Source organism: Pelmatolapia mariae, linkage group LG23 (genome assembly GCF_036321145.2).
Source record: "Pelmatolapia mariae isolate MD_Pm_ZW linkage group LG23, Pm_UMD_F_2, whole genome shotgun sequence".
Taxonomy (NCBI): Eukaryota; Metazoa; Chordata; class Actinopteri; order Cichliformes; family Cichlidae; genus Pelmatolapia; species Pelmatolapia mariae.
This window is the reverse complement of record NC_086246.1, coordinates 25613977-25639881: the sequence shown is the minus strand read 5'-3', so window position 1 is coordinate 25639881 and position 25905 is coordinate 25613977. Positions and strand designations below refer to the sequence as shown.

The 25905-nt window shown below is 39.0% G+C and overlaps 2 protein-coding genes across 2 annotated transcripts; one reads left to right on the top strand and one right to left on the bottom strand.

Moving 5' to 3' along the window:
• Positions 1-238: 238 nt before the first annotated feature.
• sumo1 (small ubiquitin like modifier 1) lies at positions 239-18335 on the top strand. The gene is made up of 5 exons (XM_063466923.1): positions 239-341; positions 732-806; positions 12971-13048; positions 13196-13267; positions 15434-18335. Exons 1-5 carry the CDS (start codon positions 330-332, stop codon positions 15500-15502), a joined length of 306 nt encoding a protein of 101 aa, XP_063322993.1. The 5' UTR covers positions 239-329; the 3' UTR covers positions 15503-18335.
• Positions 18336-19603: 1268 nt separating this feature from the next.
• LOC134620906 (claudin-34-like) lies at positions 19604-23913 on the bottom strand. Its single transcript, XM_063467257.1, has 3 exons — positions 23824-23913; positions 22672-22833; positions 19604-21036 (listed from the first exon to the last, which is right to left on the bottom strand). Exon 3 carries the CDS (start codon positions 20831-20833, stop codon positions 20132-20134), a length of 702 nt encoding a protein of 233 aa, XP_063323327.1. The 5' UTR covers positions 20834-21036; positions 22672-22833; positions 23824-23913; the 3' UTR covers positions 19604-20131.
• Between the last annotated feature and the right edge of the window lie 1992 nt (positions 23914-25905).

The window sequence follows — 25905 nt, the reverse complement described above, 5'->3', positions numbered from 1 at the left end:
TAACATGGATACAGGGCAATTTATATGTAATAGGCTTTATTATAGGGCTCAAGTGTGTTTTTTGTTGTTGGTTTTTTTTTGGGGGGGGGTTTACAAACAAAATAGGGTAAAATTTGCTCTTTCGAGAGTAAAGATTAGCGACCCCAACTATATTTTTCAAAATTAAACGATCATGTCTGTGCTTCACTTTGGAGAGACTCTTATTTTTGAAAGAAGCAACCCCATGCGTCAATTCCGGCTGTCGAATAACATCAACCAGGAGCTGCGCCTGTGAGCTAACGCTTCATCTATTGTCAGTGTATTTTCCTGGGCACACACAGAGAAAAAGCATGTCAGATACGGTAAGAAATGCGCTCCGAAGGCTCTGTGTTGTTTTGTCACCAGCAGAAAACAGAAAAAGGCTGCTTGGTGTTTATTTATGCCCGCTGGCTCGTATCGACTTATCTAATATGCTAGCTCTTAGCTCGTGTAGCTTCGGGCCTGAATTCACAGCTTATTTAGCAGCTAGCGGCTAGCTCTGGTTTCTTATTTAAAGTTCTGCTGTGGAGCAACGGTTGTTGGCAGTAATACGAAACAGAAACTGTTACAAAACAGAGTGACATGGTTTTCCAAAGCAGTGACACTCGGGTGTCGAGCCGCGCTGGAATTAAATAAATATTTATATATATGAGTGTGTGTGTGTCGTGCTTGGAGGTGTTTTGTTTATTTACGGTTTGTTTGTTTATTTTTAGGAGACAAAACCATCCAGCCAAGACGGAGGGGATAAAAAAGACGGAGAGTACATCAAATTAAAAGTGATTGGTCAGGTGTGTATGTGTTAGATGATATTAATGATGCTTTCTTACATATTTTTAGTGTTATTTTTGTTACATTTTCTTTTTGTACCAGTGTCATTGTAGAGTCAGCTCCAGGGAGGAGTTAGAGACTATTAGAGTAAAGGCTGTAACTTTACACTGTCTTATCAGACATAACCAGTTTGTTTTGTTATCAAAATCCTGCTGCACTCCATGACCAAACATTTGCATATTTGCATTTGTAGGATTCTTGGGGTGTATATTTATACTTTAATAAGTAAATAAAGTGTACATAAACTGAAACTACAGATCCACAACCATAAATCTACTCAGTGGCTCTTTTAACAAAAATGTAATATTTGGCTTTATCTTGATTGATGCTACAGTATCTCAAAGATGGTCCTTTAAGTTGGTTCCTTTACTACGAAGCAAGTGTGACACGCATGTCTTTCTGTTTTATTCACTTACACTTAGAGCGTGACTGATTTATCAGCAAATTGAGGTTATTGGCTATTTATTATCTTTTGGTATTGGCGTGTTTAACGAGTGATAAGGCAAAGTTTAAAAGCAAACGAGAGATGGGAGAAACAATCTTCAACCATGTTATAAGGGTTGATGTTACATAGTTTTATAGTTAGGCAGAGCGTTAATGAGACAATATACTATTGTAAACAATGTGAAAGCATTAAGCAGAAAACAGACAAATTTAAATGCAGACTGTGCAACGACATGACAGCACTTGCAGTGCATGAGGACTTAAAATGCTGGCACCCTGGAGCTGTGACCTCAACTCTTGACTGGGACGGTTTTAGGGACTTAAGTTAGTGCGTCGCGTTGTTACCTTGTTTATGTTAATGTCTGTACACTAATGTTTATGTTAGCTTACCTGTCGGAAACTTCTTAGGGTGATGCTTGCTAAGCAAACACCATTTCAGTTTTGTTAGCCAATCAGTGAAATGCGATAGTAAACCTTTAAACAGAAGTAGCTACACTGTCTCCTAGTTTGTCTTTTTTCTTCTCACATTAATATTAGTGTTTATTCTGAATAGTAAACCTCTTCCACCTAACGTTAGGTAGTTAATCTGTGGTTTTGACCATATCAGTAATTAATTATGTATATAGTCAAACAGTTCAACATTGAGCACATATAGATGAGCTTGTTTATATGAACTAGGGCTGCCACGATTAGTCGACTAGTCAGGATTACGTTGACTATCAAAATCGTCGACGACTAATTTAATAGTCGACGCGTCGTTTGAAGCTTTGTAAGATCCTGAAAGACGCAGGAATAAGTAGTAGGATTTAAGAGTGTAATAACTGACTGAAACAGAAGATGGCAGAACTGCATGTACAAAGATGCCGTTAAACCCCGAAGAAGAAGAAGCAGTGTCCGGTATCATAGCTGTGTCCAAATTCAGGAACCGCATCCTCCTGAGGCTGCATTTGTAGGCCGATTATGTTACAGCGACACGACGAAGACTGTCCAAATTCGAAGACTCCGACAAATGCAGCCGATAAATGCGCCCTTCATTTCCCCAGATTTGAAGGATGGGTCGCTTCGTGGCCCAACCTATCACAGAATTCATAGCGCGACCCTGCTCAGTTTCCAACAATGGCGGCAGCTAGTTAGTTTTAATATTACTCTTATTATTCTTTCTGGGTCACAAAATAAACGTTTAACATATTTTCAGGTGAGAATGTAGCTGTGGAAACCTCAAATATCTGTTCAGTTTATCAAGACATCACATATTTTCAAAAGCGCTCTGACGTTTTCGGAGACGTCTGTTACCCACCAGCTCGATAGCTAGCCGGGGTTCAAGGCTTACTAGAACCGGTGAGAACACCGGACTCCCGGCAAATCGTTTTCAAACCCACCGCCGTCTTTCGCTACTCAGGTTAAACATGATATATAAGTCATTTAGATAACTTAAAAATGTTATTGTTTGGCTTTTTTCAGTATTTTATTTGTTCCTGAGAAAATCGGTTTGGCTGAGATTAATTCAGTTCAATTCAATTTCTTTTTTGTCCCACACGGGGAAATTAGTTTAGCTGAAGGATAAAAATAAACAGAACAATAATATAAAATAATAATGACAATAATAAAGTTATAGTTTTTACACAGCTAAATAAACGTCAAACAGAAAACTGATTATCAGAAGTGTAAGATGCTCGAGAATATACTCCGGTGTAGTGCTGGGCGATATGACGATATATATCGTGTGGACGATAGAAAAGTGTCTATCGTGCCATTTGTCTTCTATCGTTTCTATCGTTTCTAGCCCGAATTTTACAAATTATTACATAAAATATATCATTAACCCTTTACAACCGGTCGGAGCAGGCACACTCCGTTTTGCCTAACTATTTTTAAATCCCTGTAGAACTGTAACCACGTAAGGTAGCGCAATAATGGGTTTTTTTGCATATGAAACCGTAAGAGTTGTACTTACATCTTATTCCATTAGCTTGCCCTAGGTCACGGTTTTCTTTCACATATAGCTTTGCAAAAATTGCATAAAAAGCACTTCCAGCAACAAAAACATAATATTCCAGACTTGCAGCAACAAAAACATAATATTCCAGAAACAGGCTTTGCCGATCCAATCAGCTGTTCATAACACTTCCTAGTTTGTATATAAGTCAGCGCGAACTCTCGCATGTCCACCATTACTCCGAAACCGGAAGTGACGTCATTTTCGCGGAAAATGTAGTTTTTTAAGCTTCAAAGCTTATGTTGGTGTTTTTAAAAGACATGTTTGACTTTATGTTCTTCTGTATCGTTTCTGGGATGCTTAGAAGTCAAATTACACTGTTGTAAATAGTTTATTTTGATGCACATGCTGTGTTTTTGCAAATTTGCATTTATTTATTTTTATTTTTCCTGTAGTATATAAAAAATTGTGTGTCTCAAAAATAAAACTAAGAAGACACTCAAAATAAATAAATGTAAAGATAAGCTCTGGCGGACTTGGTTCTATGGTAGGTCTTAAAGGGTTAAATAGCCTGTGCAAATATATTAGTGTTGTCTTCTCACTATACATACTCTTAACAAGAGAAAATAAAGTATTAAAAAATGATATTTTTCGCAAAGAAACTCTGTCTTGTGGTTTTGCAACATGGTGCTGCTTTACGTGCACCCGGATTTGCGACATGCTTTACAGTAATTCAAAACAAAGACTGCACCCTCTCCACTCGCTGTTTAAAGACTGCATACTTTCCAGATGACCACAGGTCAGGTGGTATATCGTGATATATATCGTTATCGTGATATAAAATAATTCATATCGTGATAAATATTTTTTCCATATCGCCCAGCACTACTCCGGTGTGCTGTTATATTTTAGATAGCAAGGAGCAGATGGCTGAGTTTATTAAACTCCACCGAAACAATCTGCATATTTCATTAAAATTTAATAAACTATCATCTCGTCTTTATTTTTTAGTTAGCACATACCTTAAACACTGCTGTAAGTAGAGCTGGGCGATATAAGATTTTTTCATATCACGATATGTTTTTTTCATTTCAGGCGATAACGATATATATCACGATATAAGCCAAATAACTATATTTGTAAGATTTAAATGTGCCGTTGCTCACAAGTAAAATGTGAAATAATCAGCAGCTTGTCTTGATTTTAATATTTATTTCCCATAATAAGTTCAACAGGGTAGATGTACTTAAGGAATATGAGACTTTTTCAGATAAATAAAGGCAAATATTGCAAACTACACAAAAGGCAGCCGCTAAAGCGTTTAAGTTTCAAAATAGAACAAACAAAACAGACTACTAAATTGTCAGTTCCACTTAGAAACAAAATATTAATTCTAAAAATAAATCTTAGTTTGTTTTACAGAAGAACAGACAAAATTGACTAACTTTTGTCAATATCAAATAAACTGAGAACTAAAAGGAAATTTTCAATCTCTCCTTGTTGTATAGCTTCCTGAACTTTCTGAATCCTTTATCATCCGCAACTGAAAATAGTTGTGGATGATTACTATACCTTTCTAATGTCATGTTGTTGTCCCTGGCTCTCTTTCTCTTTCTCTCCCTCCCCCTCTGTTCCTGTGCTACTGCGAGTGTAACTACCGCTAGGGCTGGGTATCGTCACTGATTTCTAGAATCGATTCGTTTCCGATTCACAAGGTCCTGAATCGATTCGATCCACGATTCGATTCAATTCGATTCTATTTGATTCGATTCGATTCAATTCGATTTGAATCTGGGAAATTTTGACAGTCAGAAATATAATTCAGATCAGTACATTTACATATTTTTGTATCTATAAAAAGGAAGCTGACACACGCAAGACTTTATCAAAGGTGTAAGCGTCACAGCAGATGCCTTTGTGTCAAAGTAGCTGAAGATAAAACAGAGAAAAACATGAAGGTGGTTTTCCTGGCCTGGGATTTTATAAAAATATTCTGCAGTACATCGAAAACGAAAGAAAACCATTAATCAACATATGAACGTTACCTCTGATGTTACAGCGGTTTTATTAGACACACGGCTAAGCGTTTTGCATTTTGCATAATTTTAAAAAGTTTAAATTTGTTCAGTATTGAACGGCAGAAATTAGGTTTTCTTTTCGGAAGTATGTAAAACGAAAAAAAAAACAGCGGTCGACAGCGCTGTAAACAACAGTAGACTTGTGCGTAACAAGCAAGCGAATAATGCAGAAAACAGATTTTTAGATGGGAAACTGTTCTTGAAGTACAGAGAGAGAGAGAGCGAGCTGTGCATGACGTGTGATTTTATCGTGGGTGAAGCAAAACAGTAAAAGTCAGAGTGATTTCATGACAATGTTTATGTGAAGCGTAGTTTGGATCTTCTTTTGCTGCTGGTTCGGTCAATATTGTTTGGAGAGAGATAAAACTAACAGCTTTAGAATCAGCGCAAAAAGGGCGTGAACACAAAGCGCGGACCCGCCGAAACATCAGAATCAGCGAGCTGTCGGCTTTCAGCCCCGACCGTGTCCGTGCAGTTGTTGTGCCAGAAAGTGATTGCCGTCCGCGGGAGCGCGCGCAGCCGTTTAAAGCTGCAGCGCCCGTCGGGTGAGAAAGGCGACATCTCACTGATTCTGATCCGCGGGTCCGTGCTTTGTGTTTACGTCCTTGTGCAGAATCCGTGTACCTGCTCTCTTTTACTGTCTTAGCTGTTTGGTGGTTGTTGAAATTTTGTGAGGTTTCACCTGAGATTCTGGCGTTTCGGGCAAAATAAATTTATATTAAAAAATCGATTCAGGATTTTAATGAATCGATTTCACGTTATCCAAGCCAGAATCGATTTTAATCGATGAATCGATTATTAAAACCCACCCCTAACTACCGCCCCTCCCCCCTCTTCCCAGCGCAAAGCACAAGGCTCGCGTGCGGAGTGAAGTGGAAAAAAAGTGCGAGAGAGAGGGTGAGAGAAAAAAAAAAACCCACGGCTCGCGATAAGGAGCCGGCTCGCGTCGTTCACGTCAAAGATCCGGCTCTAAGAGCCATTTCGTTCGCGACCGACACATCACTACGAAATACCTTCGCACTACGGAACTTCTATGGCCCTTCCGTTCGACAATCTCTCCGGCATTGGAACCATCATCTCTTTTCTCTTCGGTAACCTGGTCACCCACGCTCTCGGTTGATTTTTCTCTAGTCGGCACACTCATTTCCTCCATTACCTGGGCAGCCCGGCTGGCTGCTTCCCAAACAACTACACATGTGCGGCTTGGCACTTGTGCTGTACGTAACAAGTCACGTGACGTGACGCTGCGGCTGTGATTGGTTCGGCTCTGCGCTATTTAATTTGGATTGGCTGTTCTTCTTTTCTTTCTTTTTTTTAAGAGAGCAAGAGAGAGATGAAGTCTATCGCAATAGTTTAATTTTTCTATCGAGAAAAAGTTATTTCGCAATACATATCGTTATCGTTCTATCGCCCAGCTCTAGCTGTAAGCTAATGATAGTTATATAAGAGCAGATGCATGCTGGTGCAATAAGCTGTACGTTTTACGTCCAATGGACGCACAATCTGATTAGTCGACTAATCGCAAAAATAATTGGTGACTAGTCGACTATCAAAATAATCGTTTGTGGCAGCCCTAATATGAACAAATGTTTCCTGGGTCATTATTTTAATTTGCTGTGGGACAAGACAGCAGGGTGATATTCACAGGTGGGCAGGCTTGAGCAGGTGAAGTACTGGAGCCTAGAACAGGAGGTTTGCCCAAGTTATTAAAATAGTCGTTGACCAACTGACTAATCAAAGAAAAATTGGTAGATTAGTCGTCTACCAAAATAGTCCTTTAGTTGCAGCCCTACGATATACAACTGTATGTCACAAACGTCAGGGAAATCTGTTTATGTGTTGTGTTTCTGAAGAGGAAAACAGACTTCGAGTTGATAAAACCAAAGCTGTGATAAATAATTGACGCCATGCTTTTTCTTAGATAGTCAGCGCTCGCACGCAGAAAGTGCTTGAGATGAGAACAAAACAAAACGTGACTTTCCTGAAAAAGTTAAATGGTAACACGTGGCATTTGGTTGCTGAGGAAGTTGTGGGAGTGATGGTGCTGAAAAAGAAAACGGCAAGTTGAGAGATTTGAGACATTTAGCGTGTTTGTAGTGAACCGTTAGTGTGTAGTGTCGTCGTTTTTGTTTGTTTTGCTTTGTGTGGCATTAACAAAACAAAAAAGACCACTGAATGTCACAGATGCTGGCCACAAAGCCACCAAAGACGGTCTGCCATGCACCTTCAGATATGACCCCTCACAGTAACCCCTCCCCTGCTCCATATATGCATGAGGCAAACTTCTGAAATTGACCGTATATGTAGGACAGTCCAGTATGTCTGGAATGGTGAGTGTGCGCTGCTTTGTTTGGCTGCTGTATTGCTGTGCAGTATATTTTTAAGATCCTATTCAGTTTGGGGTTTGTTTTTTTTTACTATGAATATTTATATAGAGAGATTTTTCCTCTATTCTTACATGTAAATATCCTTCTTCTTTTTTTTAATGCTTTATACCTTACAGTCTCATGGTGAGTAAATGCACCTAAATTTCATTCTGATGTGTGTAAACTGGTCTATGTTCTGAATGACAAGAAAGTAGCTATTCTGTTCTGTGAAGCCTTCATAAAAGGTTACAGCCGTGCAAACTGTGCGTCGCTTTAATTCTGAAATTTAAATGAATTCAGTCGGAGACGCAGAGAATCTGTAGATGTCTTTGTTAGGTTGTAATGCTGCTAAATCTGCTCTACACTGGTGGATTTGCAGTTAATGGCATGGATTAGAAAACTGAGCGGTTATATTGGGAGGTTGCTGCTCACCAAGTTCTGTTCAATCAGTACAGATAATTTAACTTTGGCCTGGCAACAAAGCAGAGATTTCCTCCTTTATTACGTTACTGGAGACAGTCAGATGTGAACATACTGAGCAGTCTTGAGTATCAGAGCTCTAATGTGTAGCTAATAAGCTGACTTAAAGCACACTGGGTGGGAAAATGGATATATTTATTCATAAAGTAACTCATGAACTCACTAATTAAGGAAAAGATCTCAGTGATAAAGTCTCTGATTGGAGTGGACGGTGCTCAGTTGATCCATTTTGTGAGGAGGCAGCGTGAAATGACACAATGAACAGTCCCTTTTATGTTAACATGCGAGGAGGGTGAAGCAGAAAGCCTGAGTTAATGGAGAAAGATGATAAGTGCCTTGACACCCATTATCTCTGGAAGAACTTTTAGGCTTTGTCAAGCCGGCTAACACAAAGAAAGCTTGGATATGTATCCTCGTAGTTTCACTTCATTGGATTCGCATCTCTGCTGTCAACCGTGATCTTTTCTGGGTGGAAAGAGCCGCACGTATAGGTGCGTTTAACTCACCCTGAGGAAGGTCATCCTCTTCTCTTTCACAGTGGATTTTAATAACCACACAGTTTCCTACAGCAGCTAATCATCTGTTTGTTTTAGCTCAGATTTTTTCCAGGCTGACAATGTTCAGTTATTTTAGGATTTTTTAAGTTTCACTACTAGCTCTAACAACTATAATGTAGGGATGATTGGCACTTAATGGATTACAACATAAACAACCAGTGAGTCATGTTTCTATCCCAGTCCTTTGACCCTAATGGCTAAAGACATTTCCTCTATATTTTTACACTCTGTCTCTGTTTGTAAAAGTGTGTTTTTTAGCTTTCAGCATATTGAAAACTTTGTGTTCAGGCTGCTGAGATCTGATCACAGTCTATTTAAGGGCTAGGCTTGATGCTGTACACCATAATGACAGTAACTGTGAAATCGAACATCTTAAATAATGATGGAATTATTCTTTTTCTATAGTTTTAGACTTCCTCCACCTTGCCTTTAATGTATTATGAGTATAATGTATTTGCCAAAATGAGACAAAATGCACAATAAGACAAAGTGGGGTTTTTTCCAACAGTGTCTTTATTTATTTTCGAACATAACACCTGTACACAACCACTAAAACATAACAAAACAAGTAGCTAAACTTACATACACTACAAACTACACATACTGCAATGGTACATATAACACCATGAAAGGAAAAAAAGGGGGGGGTAACTGTGTGGGACTCCCACCATACATTACTCACACTCGCAGGTAGAGCTGGGCGATAGAACGATAACGATATGTATTGCGAAATAACTTTTTCTCCATAGAAAAAATAAACTATTGCGATAGACCTTGCTCTCTTAAAAAAAAAGAAAAGAACAGCCAATCCAAATTAAGTAGCGCAGAGCCGAACCAATCACAGCCGCAGCGTCACGTCACGTGACTTGTTACGTACAGCACAAGTGCCAAACCGCACATGTGTAGTTGTTTGGGAAGCAGCCAGCCGGGCTGCCCAGGTAATGGAGGAAATGAGTGTGCCGACTAGAGAAAAATCAACCGAGAGCGTGGGTGACCAGGTTACCGAAGAGAAAAGAGATGATGGTTCCAATGCCGGAGAGATTGTCGAACGGAAGGGCCATAGAAGTTCCGTAGTGCGAAGGTATTTCGTAGTGATGTGTCGGTCGCGAACGAAATGGCTCTTAGAGCCGGACTTTTGACATGAACGACGCAAGCCGGCTCCTTATTGCGAGCCGTGGGGTTTGTTTTTTTTCTTTCTCTCACCCTCTCTCTCGCACTTTTTTCCCGCTTCACTCCGCACGCGAGCCTTGTGCTTTGCGCTGGGAAGAGGGGGGAGGGGCGGTAGTTACACTCGCAGTAGCACAGGAACAGAGGGGGAGGGAGAGAGAGAGAAAGAGAGCCAGGGACAACAACGTCACATTAGAAAGGTATAGTAATCATCCACAACTATTTTCAGTTGCGGATGATAAAGGATACAGAAAGTTCAGAAAGCTATACAACAAGGAGAGATTGAAAATTTCCTTTTAGTTCTCAGTTTATTTGATATTGACAAAAGTTAGTCAATTTTGTCTGTTCTTCTGTAAAACAAACTAAGATTTATTTTTAGAATTAATATTTTGTTTCTAAGTGGAATTGACAATTTAGTAGTCTGTTTTGTTTGGTCTATTTTGAAACTTAAACGCTTTAGCGGCTGCCTTTTGTGTAGTTTGCAATATTTGCCTTTATTTATCTGAAAAAGTCTCATGTTCCTTAAGTACATCTACCCTGTTGAACTTATTATGGGAAATAAATATTAAAATCAAGACAAGCTGCTGATTATTTCACATTTTACTTGTGAGCAACGGCACATTTAAATCTTACAAATATAGTTATTTGGCTTATATCGTGATATATATCGTTATCGCCTGAAATGAAAAAAACATATCGTGATATGAAAAAATCTTATATTGCCCAGCTCTACTCGCAGGTATACGTTACACGTAAATTACAAAGTAGTCGTTCTATGCCAAGCAGTAAACATATTCCCAAATGGACTGCAGAGGGCCACTTATGAGTCATCCCCAAGAGCTTCCACCAAACGGGCAAGTCTTTATTTGCAAGAAAGTTTTTTGAAGATGCTATCAAAGCTTCGTTGTTTACCCCTGATTGTGTAGGTGATCTTTTCTAAGGGCAGAATTGATGTTAATTCTGAAATCCATTTACCCATCCTTGGTCCAAGCAATTGCAGGCATTCTCTTGGCCATCAGCAGCCTTATGTCTAAAAATAGCTGATGCTTGCTTGTTATGTTACAATTAGCTGGGTAAATACCCAGCAGAAAAAGTTTTGGTTCTAAATGTATTTTTATTTCTAATATTTCTTCAGTGCATTATTTTACTTCTTCACAGAATTTTTCTAATTTCAGGACACTGCCACAAACATGGGAAAATCGTGCACTTTTCCTTGTCACATTTTATGCAAACATCTGGGATGGTACTGTAGAAAGCGTAAAGTATGCTTTAACCAGTTGTACTGCAAGAAATTTAAATGAGTGTTCACTGTTTGCGATTGTGCCTTGGCACAAGCCCTCTCACTCTCCTCAATGGAGATGTTCTCCTGTAAGTCCTCTCTCCAGGACTCAAGCTTCTTTACTGACGTTTCTGGCGAGGCATCCGCCAGTTCATTATACACTTTAGAAGTCAAGCCCCTTCCCTGGCAATCTTTCACCATCATTTCTTCGAGTGTTGATACGCCTGGAATGGACAAGGACTGGTTTGCTGTGTTCTAATAAAATCTCTCAGTTGTGAATATCTAAAGAACTGGCTGTGGGCTAAGTCATGCTTGGCAACAATTTCATCAAAGGACACAATAGACAAAGTTAAAGATAAATATTACTGTCACTGTCATGACCCAGGTCCTATGCCACACCAAAAATGGAAAGGACAATAGTGGGTGATTAATATGCGTGTTTAATGAAACCAGTTTCCAGACAAACCAGAATACAAGCTGATGCTTGTAAGAATAGTATGACTGCAAGGGGCTTAGAAGCTAGAAGCTAACTACACGAGTGGTTCAGGGAAACTCGGATAGTTTTTATTCCTATCTCTCCACAGACTCTGTTGGGCAGCGTTGGCACATCACCTTTCAAGTGAGCAAGTGCTGTACATTTCTATGTGGTGTTGTGATATTTTAGTCATAAAAATGTTTCCTGCCACGAATAGTTCAAATATGCCTCCCCTACTACTGCCCAATGGATGGAAAAATGTATGTAAGTCTGTGTTTTTAAACTTTGACTTGACAATCAAGGCGTCGACTTGTGATTTCTGATGTTTCAGTATTCTAAATAATAAAATTTTAATAAAATTAAAATAAGTCAAATATGTTACGAACCAGATTTTTCTTCCGATTGAATTTGTTCCTTCCTGTTAAAAGGGAGTTTTTCCTTCCCACTGTCGCCAAGTGCTTGTTGATTGTTGAGGTTTTTCTCTGTAGTATTGTAGGGTCTTTACCTTACAATATAAAATGCCTTGAGGCGACTGTTGTTGTGATTTGGCGCTACATAAATATGAATTGTAACAAAAACATCTGCTTTTAGGATTATTTGGGTAATTTTGGAATATCTGTCATAGATAAAAGACACGACATCTTTCCAAACTGTTGCAATGTGACTCTCTGAGCTTCTGTACTGATATAATGAGGTTACCAGTGGTAAAAACTAACACGACTGCACAATTGTGGCTTCAACCCGGCTGTGGTGGAAACAGCACAACATCAAGAGGTGTGTGCCTGGCCCAAAGGAGCCAGGGGAGATGTTCCAGTCATGTCCTACCAGGAGGAGGCCCATGGACAAACCCAGGAGTTGCTGAAATGATTATATCTCTCGGCTGACCTGGTAACACCTCGGTGTTCCCTCTGATAAACTGGAGAAGGTGGCTGGGGAGAGGGAGGGCTGGGTTTCTCTGTTCAGGCTGCTGACCCCGCGGAGATGTGGAATATTTTAAACTGTTCCAGACTCTCAAAACATAAGCAGAATTCATGCTAGGAAACGATGAAAAGCACAAAGAAATGTATGACACGGAGTCAAGTTATTAAGTGTTACAGTCCGCCTGCACTGTGGAATCTGACTTAACACAATATAAAGTAAATGGTAAATGGCCTGCATTTGTATAGTGCTTTACTCAGTCCCTAAGGACCCCAAAGCGCTTTATACTACATTCAGTCATTCACCCATTCACACACGCATTCACACACTGGAGTGAAGGTTATTGTCAGGCAAGCGGTGGTTCATAAACACAATAAAGTTCCTGGAATTGTGTTTCTTATCACTGCCTTGCTTGCCTCCACAGGACAGCAGTGAAATCCACTTTAAGGTGAAAATGACAACGCATCTAAAGAAGCTGAAGGAGTCATACAGCCAGAGACAGGTAAATCAGTCACTCCCAGTTACTCAGTGACACAAGTTTGACTCCAGGCCACACACAGAGAGGGCTGAGAGCTCAGGAGTAAGTCACTTTAAAAAAAAGAAACAAACAAAAAAAACCAACCCCTGTATGTTTGTGTTTTCCCTCCAGGGCGTTCCAGCGAGCACGCTAAGGTTTCTGTTTGAAGGACAGAGAATCGCAGACAACCAGACTCCCAAAGAGGTAACCTTTCATCTTCAGGCTTTATTGTCCTCTTAAGCTCTTCCCCTCATTTATCCAGAGTCCCTCTTTTCTTTTTCTTTCTTTCTTTCTTTTTTTTTTTAGAAGTCAGTCTTGAGTGGCCATAAGAGAAACTGCAGTTTTTATCAATATGTGTTGCACTGATTATCTCGTCCTTATTTCCTTTTTGTTATTTCATGCTTTTGTTTCGTATTGGGTCAAGAAGGGCATCCAACATAAAGTTCTGCCAAATCAAACAAGCGGGGGTACCCAGTGTGATGACACCTTCTGGAAAGGGAGTAGTAACTATTTATAAAGCGCTGTTAATCTCAAACGACTAAGATATTTCAGCAAATAAAATACAGTTTGTGACCACATGATATACCGGAAAGATTTTCTAAAAGGTTCTTATGTAATGAGCAACAGTTTTTCAGAGTCCCTCCTTTCTGTAGAGATGCATGTTCCTTCATCCTTTCTGTTAAATTACTGAAGTTTCCATAAACCTGTCCTGGATCTGGATTCCTGATGTGTGTTTTAATACCCTGTTATTCACGTTCAAAAAAAAAAAAAAGAATCATCACAGTGTAACATAGTCAGTAAAATCAAAATGACAACAGGTACACTGGGGAGCAAACAACAAGACAGTTTAGCACATGATGGAGAAAGACCATTGCTCTCTCCTTATTCCTCCTGAATGATTTTTCTGTAGTTTAGATTTTTTACTGGCCTCATCACTGCTGGTAGCATGAGATGGTGGCAGGCCTCAGGTTGCACAGGTAGTCCAGCTTCTCCAGGATGGGACATCGCAAGATGATTTCTTCACCTGGGAGTTGCCTTCCCAAACCATCACTGACCCACTGCCAAACAGTGGCAGGATAACAGTGCCCCAGACAACATAACACTCTCCACGGCTTCTCCAGACACTTGCAAATCTGTAACCCATGTTCACTGTGAATCTGCTCTTGTCTGTGAAGACAACGGGGCACCAGTAGGAGGACCTGCCAGTTCTGGTGTTTTCTGGCAAGTGCTGCATGCCGCTGTAAGTGCATGGCCCTCATATGATCCTCATGAAGTCTGTTTCTGATTGTTGGTCAGAAACATGCTCACTAACAGCTCGCTGGAGGTCATCTTGCTGCTGGATTGATGTTCTTCTACTGAACTGTCCACCTCTGCTTGTGTGACAGCCCATCCCCTGATTATCTCCTCCACTCTTGAAAATGTGCTGTAAGACACAACAAACTGTTTTGTCTTGTCCTGGAAGAGCTGGACTACCTCATTCTGAATGGTCTGCAGGTCTCCAGCACTGCTACCAGCAGTGACAAGGACACTAACACAAAGCTAAACTAGAGAGAAATCAGTCTGCTGAACAGTTAAATTAAATTAAAGCAGCTGAAATGGATTCAGGGTGGTTTCTGCTTCCTAACTGGACACACTGATATCCCTGAAGTTTAACTGACTTTGTGTTACACTGTGGAAATTGTTTAAATTTGCAGCCCTGTGAACACTCCAGTTTTTTCCAGGTTCCTCTCATGTCTTAAATCCATCTCATTATTTCCTATTTTTGTTTTTATTTGTTTTTTTCCTTGGAAATTTGTGTAAAACTTGTTTGCATGACCCGTAAACTTTATTATGAATACTTTAAGCACATGTATGAATGATTTTTATGTTAGTCAAACATTCTGATGTATTAATGCGGCTATGCATTTATCCACTGCACTAACAGATTACATCAAGTAGAATAACATCAGGCATTAGCTCTGAGAACCATGTTTGTAGGGTTGATGGATGTGTTGACAGATGAAGTCAGTTTGCTTGCAAATGACACTGTGACCTGTAGTGAGAGTAGGGAGCAGGTGGAAGAGAGCCCAGACAGGTGGAGGTGTGCTCTGGAGAGATGACGAATTAAAATCAGTACAAGCAAGATAGAATACGTGTGTGTGAATTAAAGAAAGGGCCAAGTGGAAAAGTGAAGGTAGATGAGTTTAAATACCTGGGGTCAGTCATCTAAATCAAAGGAGTGGGTGGGGTGAGTCTCAGGGAAGAAGGTTCATGGATGTAGTGAAGAAGGGGTTGGGGTTGGATGTGAGGCAGGATTTGGTGAGCTGCAAATAACAGGAAGTGAATTACTGTTGTACTAAAACGTGTCTCTGTGCTGTGTGTTAATGCCAGCTGGGAATGGAGGACGAGGACGTCATCGAGGTGTATCAAGAACAGACTGGCGGACTTTGGAACAATTAAACCTCCCACATTTCTAAATCCTTTTATTTCTTTCCTCCTCTTTTACTTATTTTGTATTTTATTTTGTATGTATGTACGTATTTTTGTTCAGTTTCAAACCATCTGGATCAAAACGGACTCAATTAGGGCTTCCATGTGTGTGTGGGCAGGCAGGCGAACAGGCCGAGGACATGGACCACCGGTTCTCTGAAGTGCAGGGATGAATTCAGCCCACATTTACCAAGAAAAACGTTCTTTTTCCTGCCTGTTTTTAATCATCCATGTAGTTATTTCAGAAGAAATAAATGATCCTATAATAAGCAGCTGCAGTAAAAGGAATAGTTCACCCAGAATAAAAAGGTTTGCTCTGTTTCAGTTCACCCCTCGAGTTTCAGGTTTCCTTGTTAATCTCTATTTTGAGTACCCGCTGTTTTTTGTTCTGGGCCGATGACGGTATCGGATTTGATAGTTTGAGTTGATCTTCTTCTTTTGAATGTGCCCCACCTCTTTGCCAAGATGATTAAATATAAATCCTCCTGACAATAAGAGGTTGGAGCAAGCTGTCAAGTTTAGCAGGTCGGTTTGTTTCTGATCGTGCTGAAAATGCCCGATTTGAGGTCTTCTGCTATTTGCCTTCTATAATCCAGTAAACATGGATCTTTGGAGTAAAAAATTTGCCTATATCCTTTATATTTGTACACTACACAGTACATACACAAGCAGTTTATTTGGGTTATATTGGAAAGGAAACTAAATATTGGGGTTGTAGCCACCATGGGATCACCTGTTTTTTGAAGTTTCAACATTTCATCTGCTGCTATATTTTTCTTTTTGAGCCAGAAGTGGCCGTATTTGGTCGATGGGGTGGAGTACCATATCCTCAGTTTGGTTAGGAAGCTGAAACAGATATGCTGTATTAACACCTGGCATTAACATGCGACCCACATCTGGTTGCTATCACTCACAACAGCTAAAGTTATGATTGAATTCTAATCATGATCATTTAATACAGTACCTCAGCTTTAGAAACATCATCTATTTGTTTAACTTTTAAGACAAATCTTATCTATTTTTTTTTGTTAAAACAGTCAAATTCAAAAATGCAGAATTTGGTTTTCATCACCAGGGGCAGCGTTTTATTTCTTTTTAGTCCTATCACCATTTCCTCAGAGGTTTTCTCTGTTTGTTAAGAAAAATGTTTTCTTAATAATTTGCCTGACTAAACAAAGGCCACACTGACTCACTGCACCCATATTGTGGTAGAAACTGTTATAACGTCAAAGTACAGCTCAGCCCTAGTTCAGCCTGAGTTGACATCTCATAAACACAACACGCAGGACTTGTTTCTTTACATTCTGAGGGAGCTTTTGGGTAATTTTAAACACAATAATTTAAATTAACCACCTTTAAAGGGAAATTATGAGGCTTATGAAGCAGGCCACATGTTTTGGGGATCTTTCACTGTATGGAAAACAGACATGATGTTCAGCATCTGTTGGATGATTGTACGTGTGAAGCAGCTGAGAAACCCACAAAAACCCTATTTTGGAGAAACAGATGGTTGCTTAAAAAGAATTTCTTTTACATTCTTTTGATCCTGGTCGTCATGTTTATTAGAAGCCATAATTCAATATAATTTTGGATTAATTTGACAGCTGTACAGACCTCCCGTTTGTGGCTCTATACTTTCGTAGCACCCCTTGTATTAAAATGATTTATTTTTTATGTCCAGTACATGCAAATTAATGAGGCTGGGTCAGCCATCTTTTCGTCAGGCTTGCTTGAGCTGCGGTAGAGCTATTAAATATTTGTCCTTTTCGATTGTAGCTGAGATTAAAAGTGAGCTCACCTGTCGATGCCCGGTGTAAGCGTGGTGATAGTCAGGGATTTCTGGATGAACTGTTCCTTTTAAGCTTTCATTTTCATGTTTGGGGAGAAAAGAAACAAGTTAGACGTTTCATTCCACATGTTTTGTGTGACATTCAGGGCTCATAAACAGCTGGATTAGTGGACAGTCCACCATAAGAAGTGGACAGCATAAGAGTTTATGTTGATCATCCTCCGTGTGCCATGTTTCTTAAACTGCACCATATTGTAAGATGATAATAACCAACCTGAAATGAAACTACTTCAGATTTGAACCCATTTTTAAAGGACTTGCTCTTTACGTGTATATGTTGTATTCAGTATTAGTGTGTGTGAATGATATGCCATGTATATCTCCAGTGTCTTTATTTTAATATGTTTGAGGGTTTCATTCTGTAATTATGTATGAAAATATAAACCTGTTATAGACACGTTTCACTCGCTGACAGTCACAGAGATTTTTGAAGTCCTCTGGCAGTTTTGTGCAAAGAAAGGTCTTCTGCTGTGGTGTCGGCGCGTGTTTTTAAAGCTTTGCTTTCCTGGTTTTGGAGTGAAACTCTTAATCTGTGTACTGTATGAAGTTCCTCCAGAAGGTAAACGCAGCCCCAGAGCTCTGGCTCACATTTAAATCAGGTTAAAGCAGCACCTCAGAGTTCATAGTAGGAAAAACAACGTTAAATAAAGTAATGATCAGTGGCTGTCATTTCCCAGAGGTGTGTGCATAAAAAAAAAAAAAAAAAAAAAAAAAAAAGGTATATAAGATTTTCTCAACCAGGCCGGCTGTTTGAAATTTGTCCTTTTTGTGCATTGGTGATATATCTGCTCCACCCAAACTCCACCCAGACATACAGGGCTGTGATTTGAGCCATAACTCCGATCTCGGTGAGGTGAAGGGACTGTCCACCACTCGAGGAACATTGATACAGATGGTTTGAAATTCTGGAGATGAGCTTTTGGCTTTTTTTGAATAAAATATTTAAAAACAAAACTTTGGTGTGTTGCATGTTTTGGTGTGTGTGTGTGTGCCTGCTTTATGCACTTGTTGTAGTCCAATAATTTAAAGTGGTCCTGTTATGCTTTTCGTATAATATTTGTCCTGTTCCAGTGGTAGATGTTCATACTGAGCAGTGGATCAGTGAACTCACTACATGCTTTAAGAGCCAGATACAAATTGAGCGAGCCCATTAGAAAACCCATTATGTCACAAATAGGCTGTGTGACTGGGTGCTTGATTTTATGGCAACAGTTCTTAATACCAAATAGGTGAATCTCAGTACTTTTGTCCAGAAAGTGTAGCTGCACAAACTGATGAAAACAAATGTGTTTAATATCAAATTAAATTTAAAACTTACCACAATTAATAAGTCATTTTGCATTTTTCTTATTTTTATATTTCATTGTAATAATGAGGTTAAAATTTAATATTTTTATTTATACGCTTGAATTTTATTTTTATACTTTTACATTTTATAATTAAAAGTTATAGTTTTTAGTTTAGAATTTTCAGTTGTATGAATACCTTTTTAAAAATAATTGTGAGTTTTGTAAACTCGGAATTTTTAAAAAAAATTTATTTTATATATATAATTTACACTTTTAAAATAGTTTGCAATTTGCATCATGCTTACATGATAATTGTATTTATTGTAATTTAGCATTTTGTTTTTAGACTTTTTAATTTTAGGAATTTTTAAATTTTATTTTCTGCTTTAAATTTTTATAATTGCCATTTTCTTTATATCTTTAGTAAAAATATTTAAAATAGTATGCCATATTTTTTTTTATATTTTTGCATTTCATTTTTTTATATAGTTTTCTATTTTAGTTTTTATTTATTTATTATTTATAATTTTTTTTGCATTTTATCATGTACTTTATCATTTCCCAATTTTTAAAATTTTTTTTATATTGTTTATTGTTGTAATTTACCATGTACTGTACCAATGTTCGTTGTTTTAAGAATAAAATTAGGAACAAAAGCTTACATGACAAAGGCATGAAGGGAAGTAGAAAAGGTCAGATACTGACTGAGCAGAAGGAAACCAGTAAAAATCATTTGTATTTACAGTCAAGAATAAAATATTAAGAGGGTTAAATAGCAAACTGTTTTAGACCTTTGAAGAGCAGTGGTGGGAATTTTCCTGTTTGAGACAAAACAACCACATTCATCGACAGCACAGCTTACAGATGGGACACTTAGTGCCTTTCTTGTGACTCATGTTTGTGTTTAATTTACTGATGAGCTGCTTTCAGAAATCTGCAGATTAAAGGTATCGCTGTACACACAGACCCCCGTCACAGTATTCTCACTTTCACATTTACTTCAGTCGAGGTGCAATAAAACATTGAAAATGTGACGTAATCTGAAAAGGAAGTGTAATAAAATAATTTCAGCACACAATAATTTATTCAGCACACTGTGTAACATTTATATTCAGCTATTTAGCAGATGAGCGTTATTAACGCATCAATGCAGTTTTTAAAGTAGCTTAACAGCTTTTGTCTATACAGTGAACATGAACACAAATTTTTTTGGCTCCAATTTTAAACCACAAGTTAAAGAGTTGTCTGTTTTGTAAGAAACATGTTATCTTCATTTTCCTGCTTCTCAAGCATATGAAGGTGAGGGCGTTATGGGTGTTTGCTGTCAGCAGATGAGTCATCCTCCTTGAGATTATAAAACTAGATGAGTCACTGTAAACATTTGAGGAGTTAAAAAGGAAGAAACGAGTGTAAAGTCTGTGCAAAAACCTTTTTTTGTCCATTTTATCACACACAAACTCCTCACAAGTGTTCCTGAAACTCAAATGTGGGGTTATCTTCCCCCCGGGTGTCATTTTCCTGGTGCACCTGCTCTCTCAGAGGCCTCTCTGGTAATCGGTATGTGCAGAAAATAATGCCAGAGACAATCATCAGGACCGATCCCGCCATCCCGACACCAATGCCGCCTCCCACGTGCTGAGATTCAGGTGCTGGGGGGAGTTTAAACTCGGGCGGGAACTCGATGGTCTGATTGGTCACCACAGCGCTCAGATTCCAGAGGAGAGGCACGAGCGAAATCGCAGCAGCGAGGAGGCACAGCACTCCCGTGAGGATGAAGCCGCGGCGGACCGCAGAGGTCTTACCTATCCCAAAGTAGACGATCCTCATGGAGTAAACACCACTAGCGTTCCCACAAAGCCCCACCAGCAGAGACAGGAGCATGAGGACCTGACCTGCAGCAATCTCAGGTGGCGTGAAGGAATCGGTGAGGATGATGTACCTGCAGTACATAACCTTGAAGCCCTCGCTCACCACGGTGTGGCTGGCGAAGCAGACCCTCCAGAGTCCGACCCATGCCACACCGGAGGTGATCACCGCCCTGTCTGATACCTGCCACACCCTCCACTGGATCAGTCCAAGAGCCACGCCGGTGAGCATCCATCCCAAACAGGCCAGCCCGAGAGCACCAAACTGGGCGTGGCCTGTGTGAGCCAGGTAGGTCATAGCAGTGGATTTCCTGATCCTACTGAAGGTGTCAACAGGTGACCGAACACAGGTGGAAGGTGGGCGATGCCACCTCTGTCATGTTTTACTCTTCTGTGCTCCAGCACAGTCTTGCTGTTGTTCTGTTCTCGTCTCACAAGTCGTCAGTTTTTTCCCTCCTTCGTCTCCTGGGTTACCTCCTAAACAAGCACCTGCAGCTCCCTCTGAGAGGAAAGAAACACAGACACAGCTGTTAGTGAGCAGCAACAAAGCACCATCAACAAAGACTGGCAGCATTTCAATTGGATTGTCTTCCTCTTCACCATCTCAGTGCAAACATACTTCCTATATAATATAAATACCACATGTGCTTCCTTTTTAAGTAGCCTGTAGGTATTTTTATTTAGTATCTCTATGTGAAAATTCTTCAAAGTTATCTTAATATATTAGACTGTTAGTTTTGTATCCTTCACTTTTATTTTAAGAAAGATTTCCTGAAGTGTTAAATTGCCTGGACATATGTTAGAAAAATGGGAAATGGACACAGAGATTTACTGAAACATGCCCATACATGCATGTAAATACAGTATATAGGTTAAAAACAGAGTTTGTACAATTCTAACAAGCTTAAAAGTCATTATTTGGTGTGATCACCTTTATTCTTCAGCACAGTCTGAACTCTCTTAGGCAGCTTTCTTGTCATTTCTTTAAGTAGTCTTCAGGAATAGTTCTTCAGGCTTCTTGAAGGACATTCTAAGCTCTTCTTTGGATGTTTCTGCTTTTTGTTCTGTTCTCTGTCAACATGATCCCACACTGCTTCAATAATGTTGAGGTCCAGGCTCTGGGGAGGCCGATCCTTGACTGATAGTGTTCCACTGTGTGTTTTGTCTATCCAGGTATGATTTTACTGCATTGGCAGTGTGTTTGCGATCATTGTCACATCATTAACAAGATCTCCAACACCACTGAAATGCAGCTCAAACCATGAAAGAGCCTCCAGCATGTTTTGTAGATGCCATTGTAATTTTAATTTGGCATACCTCAGCCTTTTCTGTCTGTTTCTCTTCCTAAGAATGGCTTCTTGACAGCCATCGATCCACTAGGACTGTTTATCCTGTTTCTAAAGACGTCACTTTCAGATACTGTTCATCTGCTGTAGATACATAAAATCATAGCTGTTCTTTTGGTAACTTTAGTTAATTTATAATCTATAGACACCGATAAGTACCTTTGAATTTCACTGGGCCCCATTTAAGCCCACTGTTAACGTATGCAAATATGCAGTCTTATGAGCCTACATGGTGACAAACAGCTTTATAGTGTCCAGGTGCTGTTTTATGATTATTCACAGAGTTGTTTGACTTCCATAAATGAATTTGACAATGAAGCTAAACACACAGTCAAATGTACATAATGACCTATGTCATCTCTGTCTGGTTTCTGACACCAACTAAACTGCTATAATTTCTTTGTTTAGCTTCCACTTTTTAAAGGAATTAACTGTGTTTCTGTTTCTCCTCTAACAACTAAAAGAGTTTTAGAGAATGCTTAAAGGCTTTAAATACAACACCACAGACATTATGTGTATCTCACTTTTTGTAATATTAAACTAAAAATAAAGGAACTTTCTACATGATGGAAAAGAAAGAAAACACACACCCTTTTCTCTCAGTATTGATGAAATGAACATTCAGCAGTTAAAGCCCTGCAAAATACCCTCACTGATGTTACCGACACTTGTTCCTCATATCTATTATACACAGCATGTGATGAAAGCAAGTTTTGAAGACATCAGGTCATTGAAATCCATTAAAAAAACCTGCAGCGTTTAAAGACAAACTCTTGGTTTTGTTACATACCTGAGTGGTGCTTTAGTGGAACACCTCCCAAGTCGCCTTCAGAGAAAGAAAACCAGACTAAAACTGCCGAACAGGAAGGCTTTTTTCATTCACAGGTACCCTGCAGCACTTCCTCATCGTGCACCGGTAACCTGGATACAGCTTCTGGTCATGATTGCGAAGCTGTAAATGATTGACAGGATAAAAGTTTAGATGTAGCCGCTGCTACTGGTCAAGTCATTTTAGTCTTTATGTCCTTTCAGATCACTTCACAGAGCTTTGTTGGGGCTTTTTTGTTATTTTTGAAATGTCCTGTCTTATTTAGGATGACTTGCAGATTTATACATACTGGGAAATTCATAAAGGTTTGTGCTGAAGTGTTTCAGTTCAGCTGTTTAAATGAGAACAATTCAGAGTAAAAATGTTTTCTAAATGAGTCTTTTAGAAGTGTGCAAAGGTCTTGAGCCACAACAGTGAGTGTCTACAGCCATCTGTAAAACAAGGTGGAGGCTCTGTCATGGTTTGAGCTGCATTTCAGTCAGTGGTGTTGGAGATCTTTTCCAAAACTGATGAATTATGAACTCAGAAAAGTCCCATTAGATTTTGATCCACCATGAAAAACCATCTGGACAGAATCTGATTGGTCACAGCTTCATTTTCCAGCATGACAATGACGGTGTGTCACAGTTCTTGTCATTTGCCTAGTGTTTTTAAATTATGGACTTTCTAGTTTTGTTTATTTTAATATTTTCTGTTGATTCCAAGTTTATGTTGTTATTTGCTTTATGTTTTGGGGTTATTTTTTTGTTTTTGTTTTTTTTTTTGCCTCCTGCTTATAGTTGTGATTATATTTTCATGTAGTTTCCATCCTCTTGTGTCACTTTCTTTGTATTAAGTTCATTTGTATCTGCATTTCCCCGTTTTATTCTCTCTTCTCACTTCCTGCTTTATTTTGATAGTTACTTCATGTTAGCTTCAGTTTGAACTTATTCTTTGTCAGTACATTTGGTTTTCCTCCCCATGATATTCTTAGCTATTTTTGTATCTGGTTTCCCGCTCTTGTGGTTTTTCTTGACTCCTTGGATTTTGCCACTTTTTCATACATGTTTTTCTTTTGGACTGTTTCCTCGGTTGTTTATCAAAGATATGCTTAAAGTTTTTCATTTGACCTACCAGTAATTTCAGTCTGCATTTAGGTGTCCTCTACTCACACACATCAAGACACTTGGATTGGCCTCCCCAGAGCCCGGACCTCAACATTATTGAAGCAGTGTGGGATCATGTTGACAGAGAACAGAACAAAAAGCAGAAACATCCAAAGAAGAGCTTTGAAGCTCAGACTTTGCTGAAAAATAAAGGTCAGCATACCAAATATTGACTTTCAAGCTCAGTAGAATTGTACAAACTTTTTTTTTGACCCATATACTGTATTTACATGTATGTTTGCACATTTCAATAAATCCTGCACTTATTTCCCATTTTCCTTGCAACATATAAAGAAATGAGGGATGGTTCAAGAATTTTGCACATTACTGTATCTCCTAAGCATAGCACCACAGTGATCAGTACCACTACTTGAACATTATTATTCTCTTCTCTTCTCTTTAAATACAATTTCATGACATGGAAACGTGATGAAGATGATGATTTCTTCTGTTTAATGGAGGGGAGGTTTAATCCAGATCCTTTCTCTTTCTTTTCTCTTTCCCAATGAGAAGAGAGAGATCAGAGCAACAGCAGGGAGGACTTACAGTAAAGTCAAATCTCTGGGCTTGACTATAGCAGTGACTCATTCACAGCAACATTACTGACCTTGAACCATCCCCTGGCTGTGCTGTCTTACACTCAGGCTGACTTCCCACGATGCACTGAGATATTTTCCTCCACTCACTTTACTGCAGGTCATTAACTTTAGCCCACTCTCTCCTGAGTGCTTTGACCTGCATTTTTTGTTGGTGATCTCTCAGATGGCCGCCCCTCCCTGTGACTGCTTCTGTTCTGTTAAAAAGGAGTTCTTACTCCCTGCTGTCACCAAGTGCTGCTGATTATTGAGGTTTCTTTCTCATATGTACCTTACAATATGAAGCTTGTGCAATGTGCTATAAATAAAAGTGAACTAAGGTGAAGGGGTCTGGGAAGGAGAAAAAAGCTCTGATCCCTTAGAGACGATAAAAGACAGGAGTGGCTGTGAAACGTCACGGTGCAAAGCTATAAAAATGGATAATATATAATATTTGAAACACTGAGTAAACAACAGATAAAGACACCTTCTTCTTTTTTTTTGGCTGGTTATGGTTTCTGAATGACAAACTTCTCTTCACCTCTGCTTTAACTCAGCCCAACCAAAACAAACAGAAACAACATGTGACTGTTTCAAAGGTCAAAACCAAATATCTTTGTTATTTAAATATTATCGGTGCCTTACTAATCTTTTTATTCACAGGTAATCTGACACAGCTATCAGATGCTGCTTTAAAACCTGTAACAGAAGCCCAAAATGCTGCTTTAAGTGAATCACTTGTTTTTTTCCTGTACGCAGGAGTGTGCAGACATCATTACTCATGCACACAGCCGATGATAAAACATGCCTGTTTCCTCTAGTGCCACCAAACAAGTTAAGTTTAAGATATGTTTAAGTACAAGGTGTAATTGTCAATTGATTGCTACAGTAATAGTTAAATCCAGTTATTTTAATTTACATTTTTCCCTATTTTCATGCCCATCGATCTTCTAAGTGCTTAAATTTAATGATAATGTTCATATTTGTGCACATATGTGATGAGTGTTCAGATCTTTACATAGGAAAGGCCAAACAACCATTCTTAACATACTGTGCTGTGAAAATGTATTCCCCCCTTCCTCATTTCTGATTTCCTCCTGTTTTTGTGCATATTTGTCACAATTACATGTTTCAGATCATCAGACAAATTTAATATTAAACAAAGGTACCCCAAGTAAACACAAAATGCAGCTTTCAAATGATGTTTTCATTTCTTAATGGAAAAAAATGTATAAATGTATTTAAACCTATCTGGCTCTGTGGGAAAATCTTGAATTTAATTGTGATTAACCAAAACTGAGTTCAGTGTCACTAAACACACTCAGGCCTGATTACTGCCAGACCTGCTTAAGTTAGAAATCACTTAAACAGACCCTGTCTGACCCACCAACCACAATTTAAAGAAACAAAGTCAGTGACATCTATCACTCTGGAACAGGTTACAAAGCCATTTCTAAGGTTTTGGGTCTCCAGTG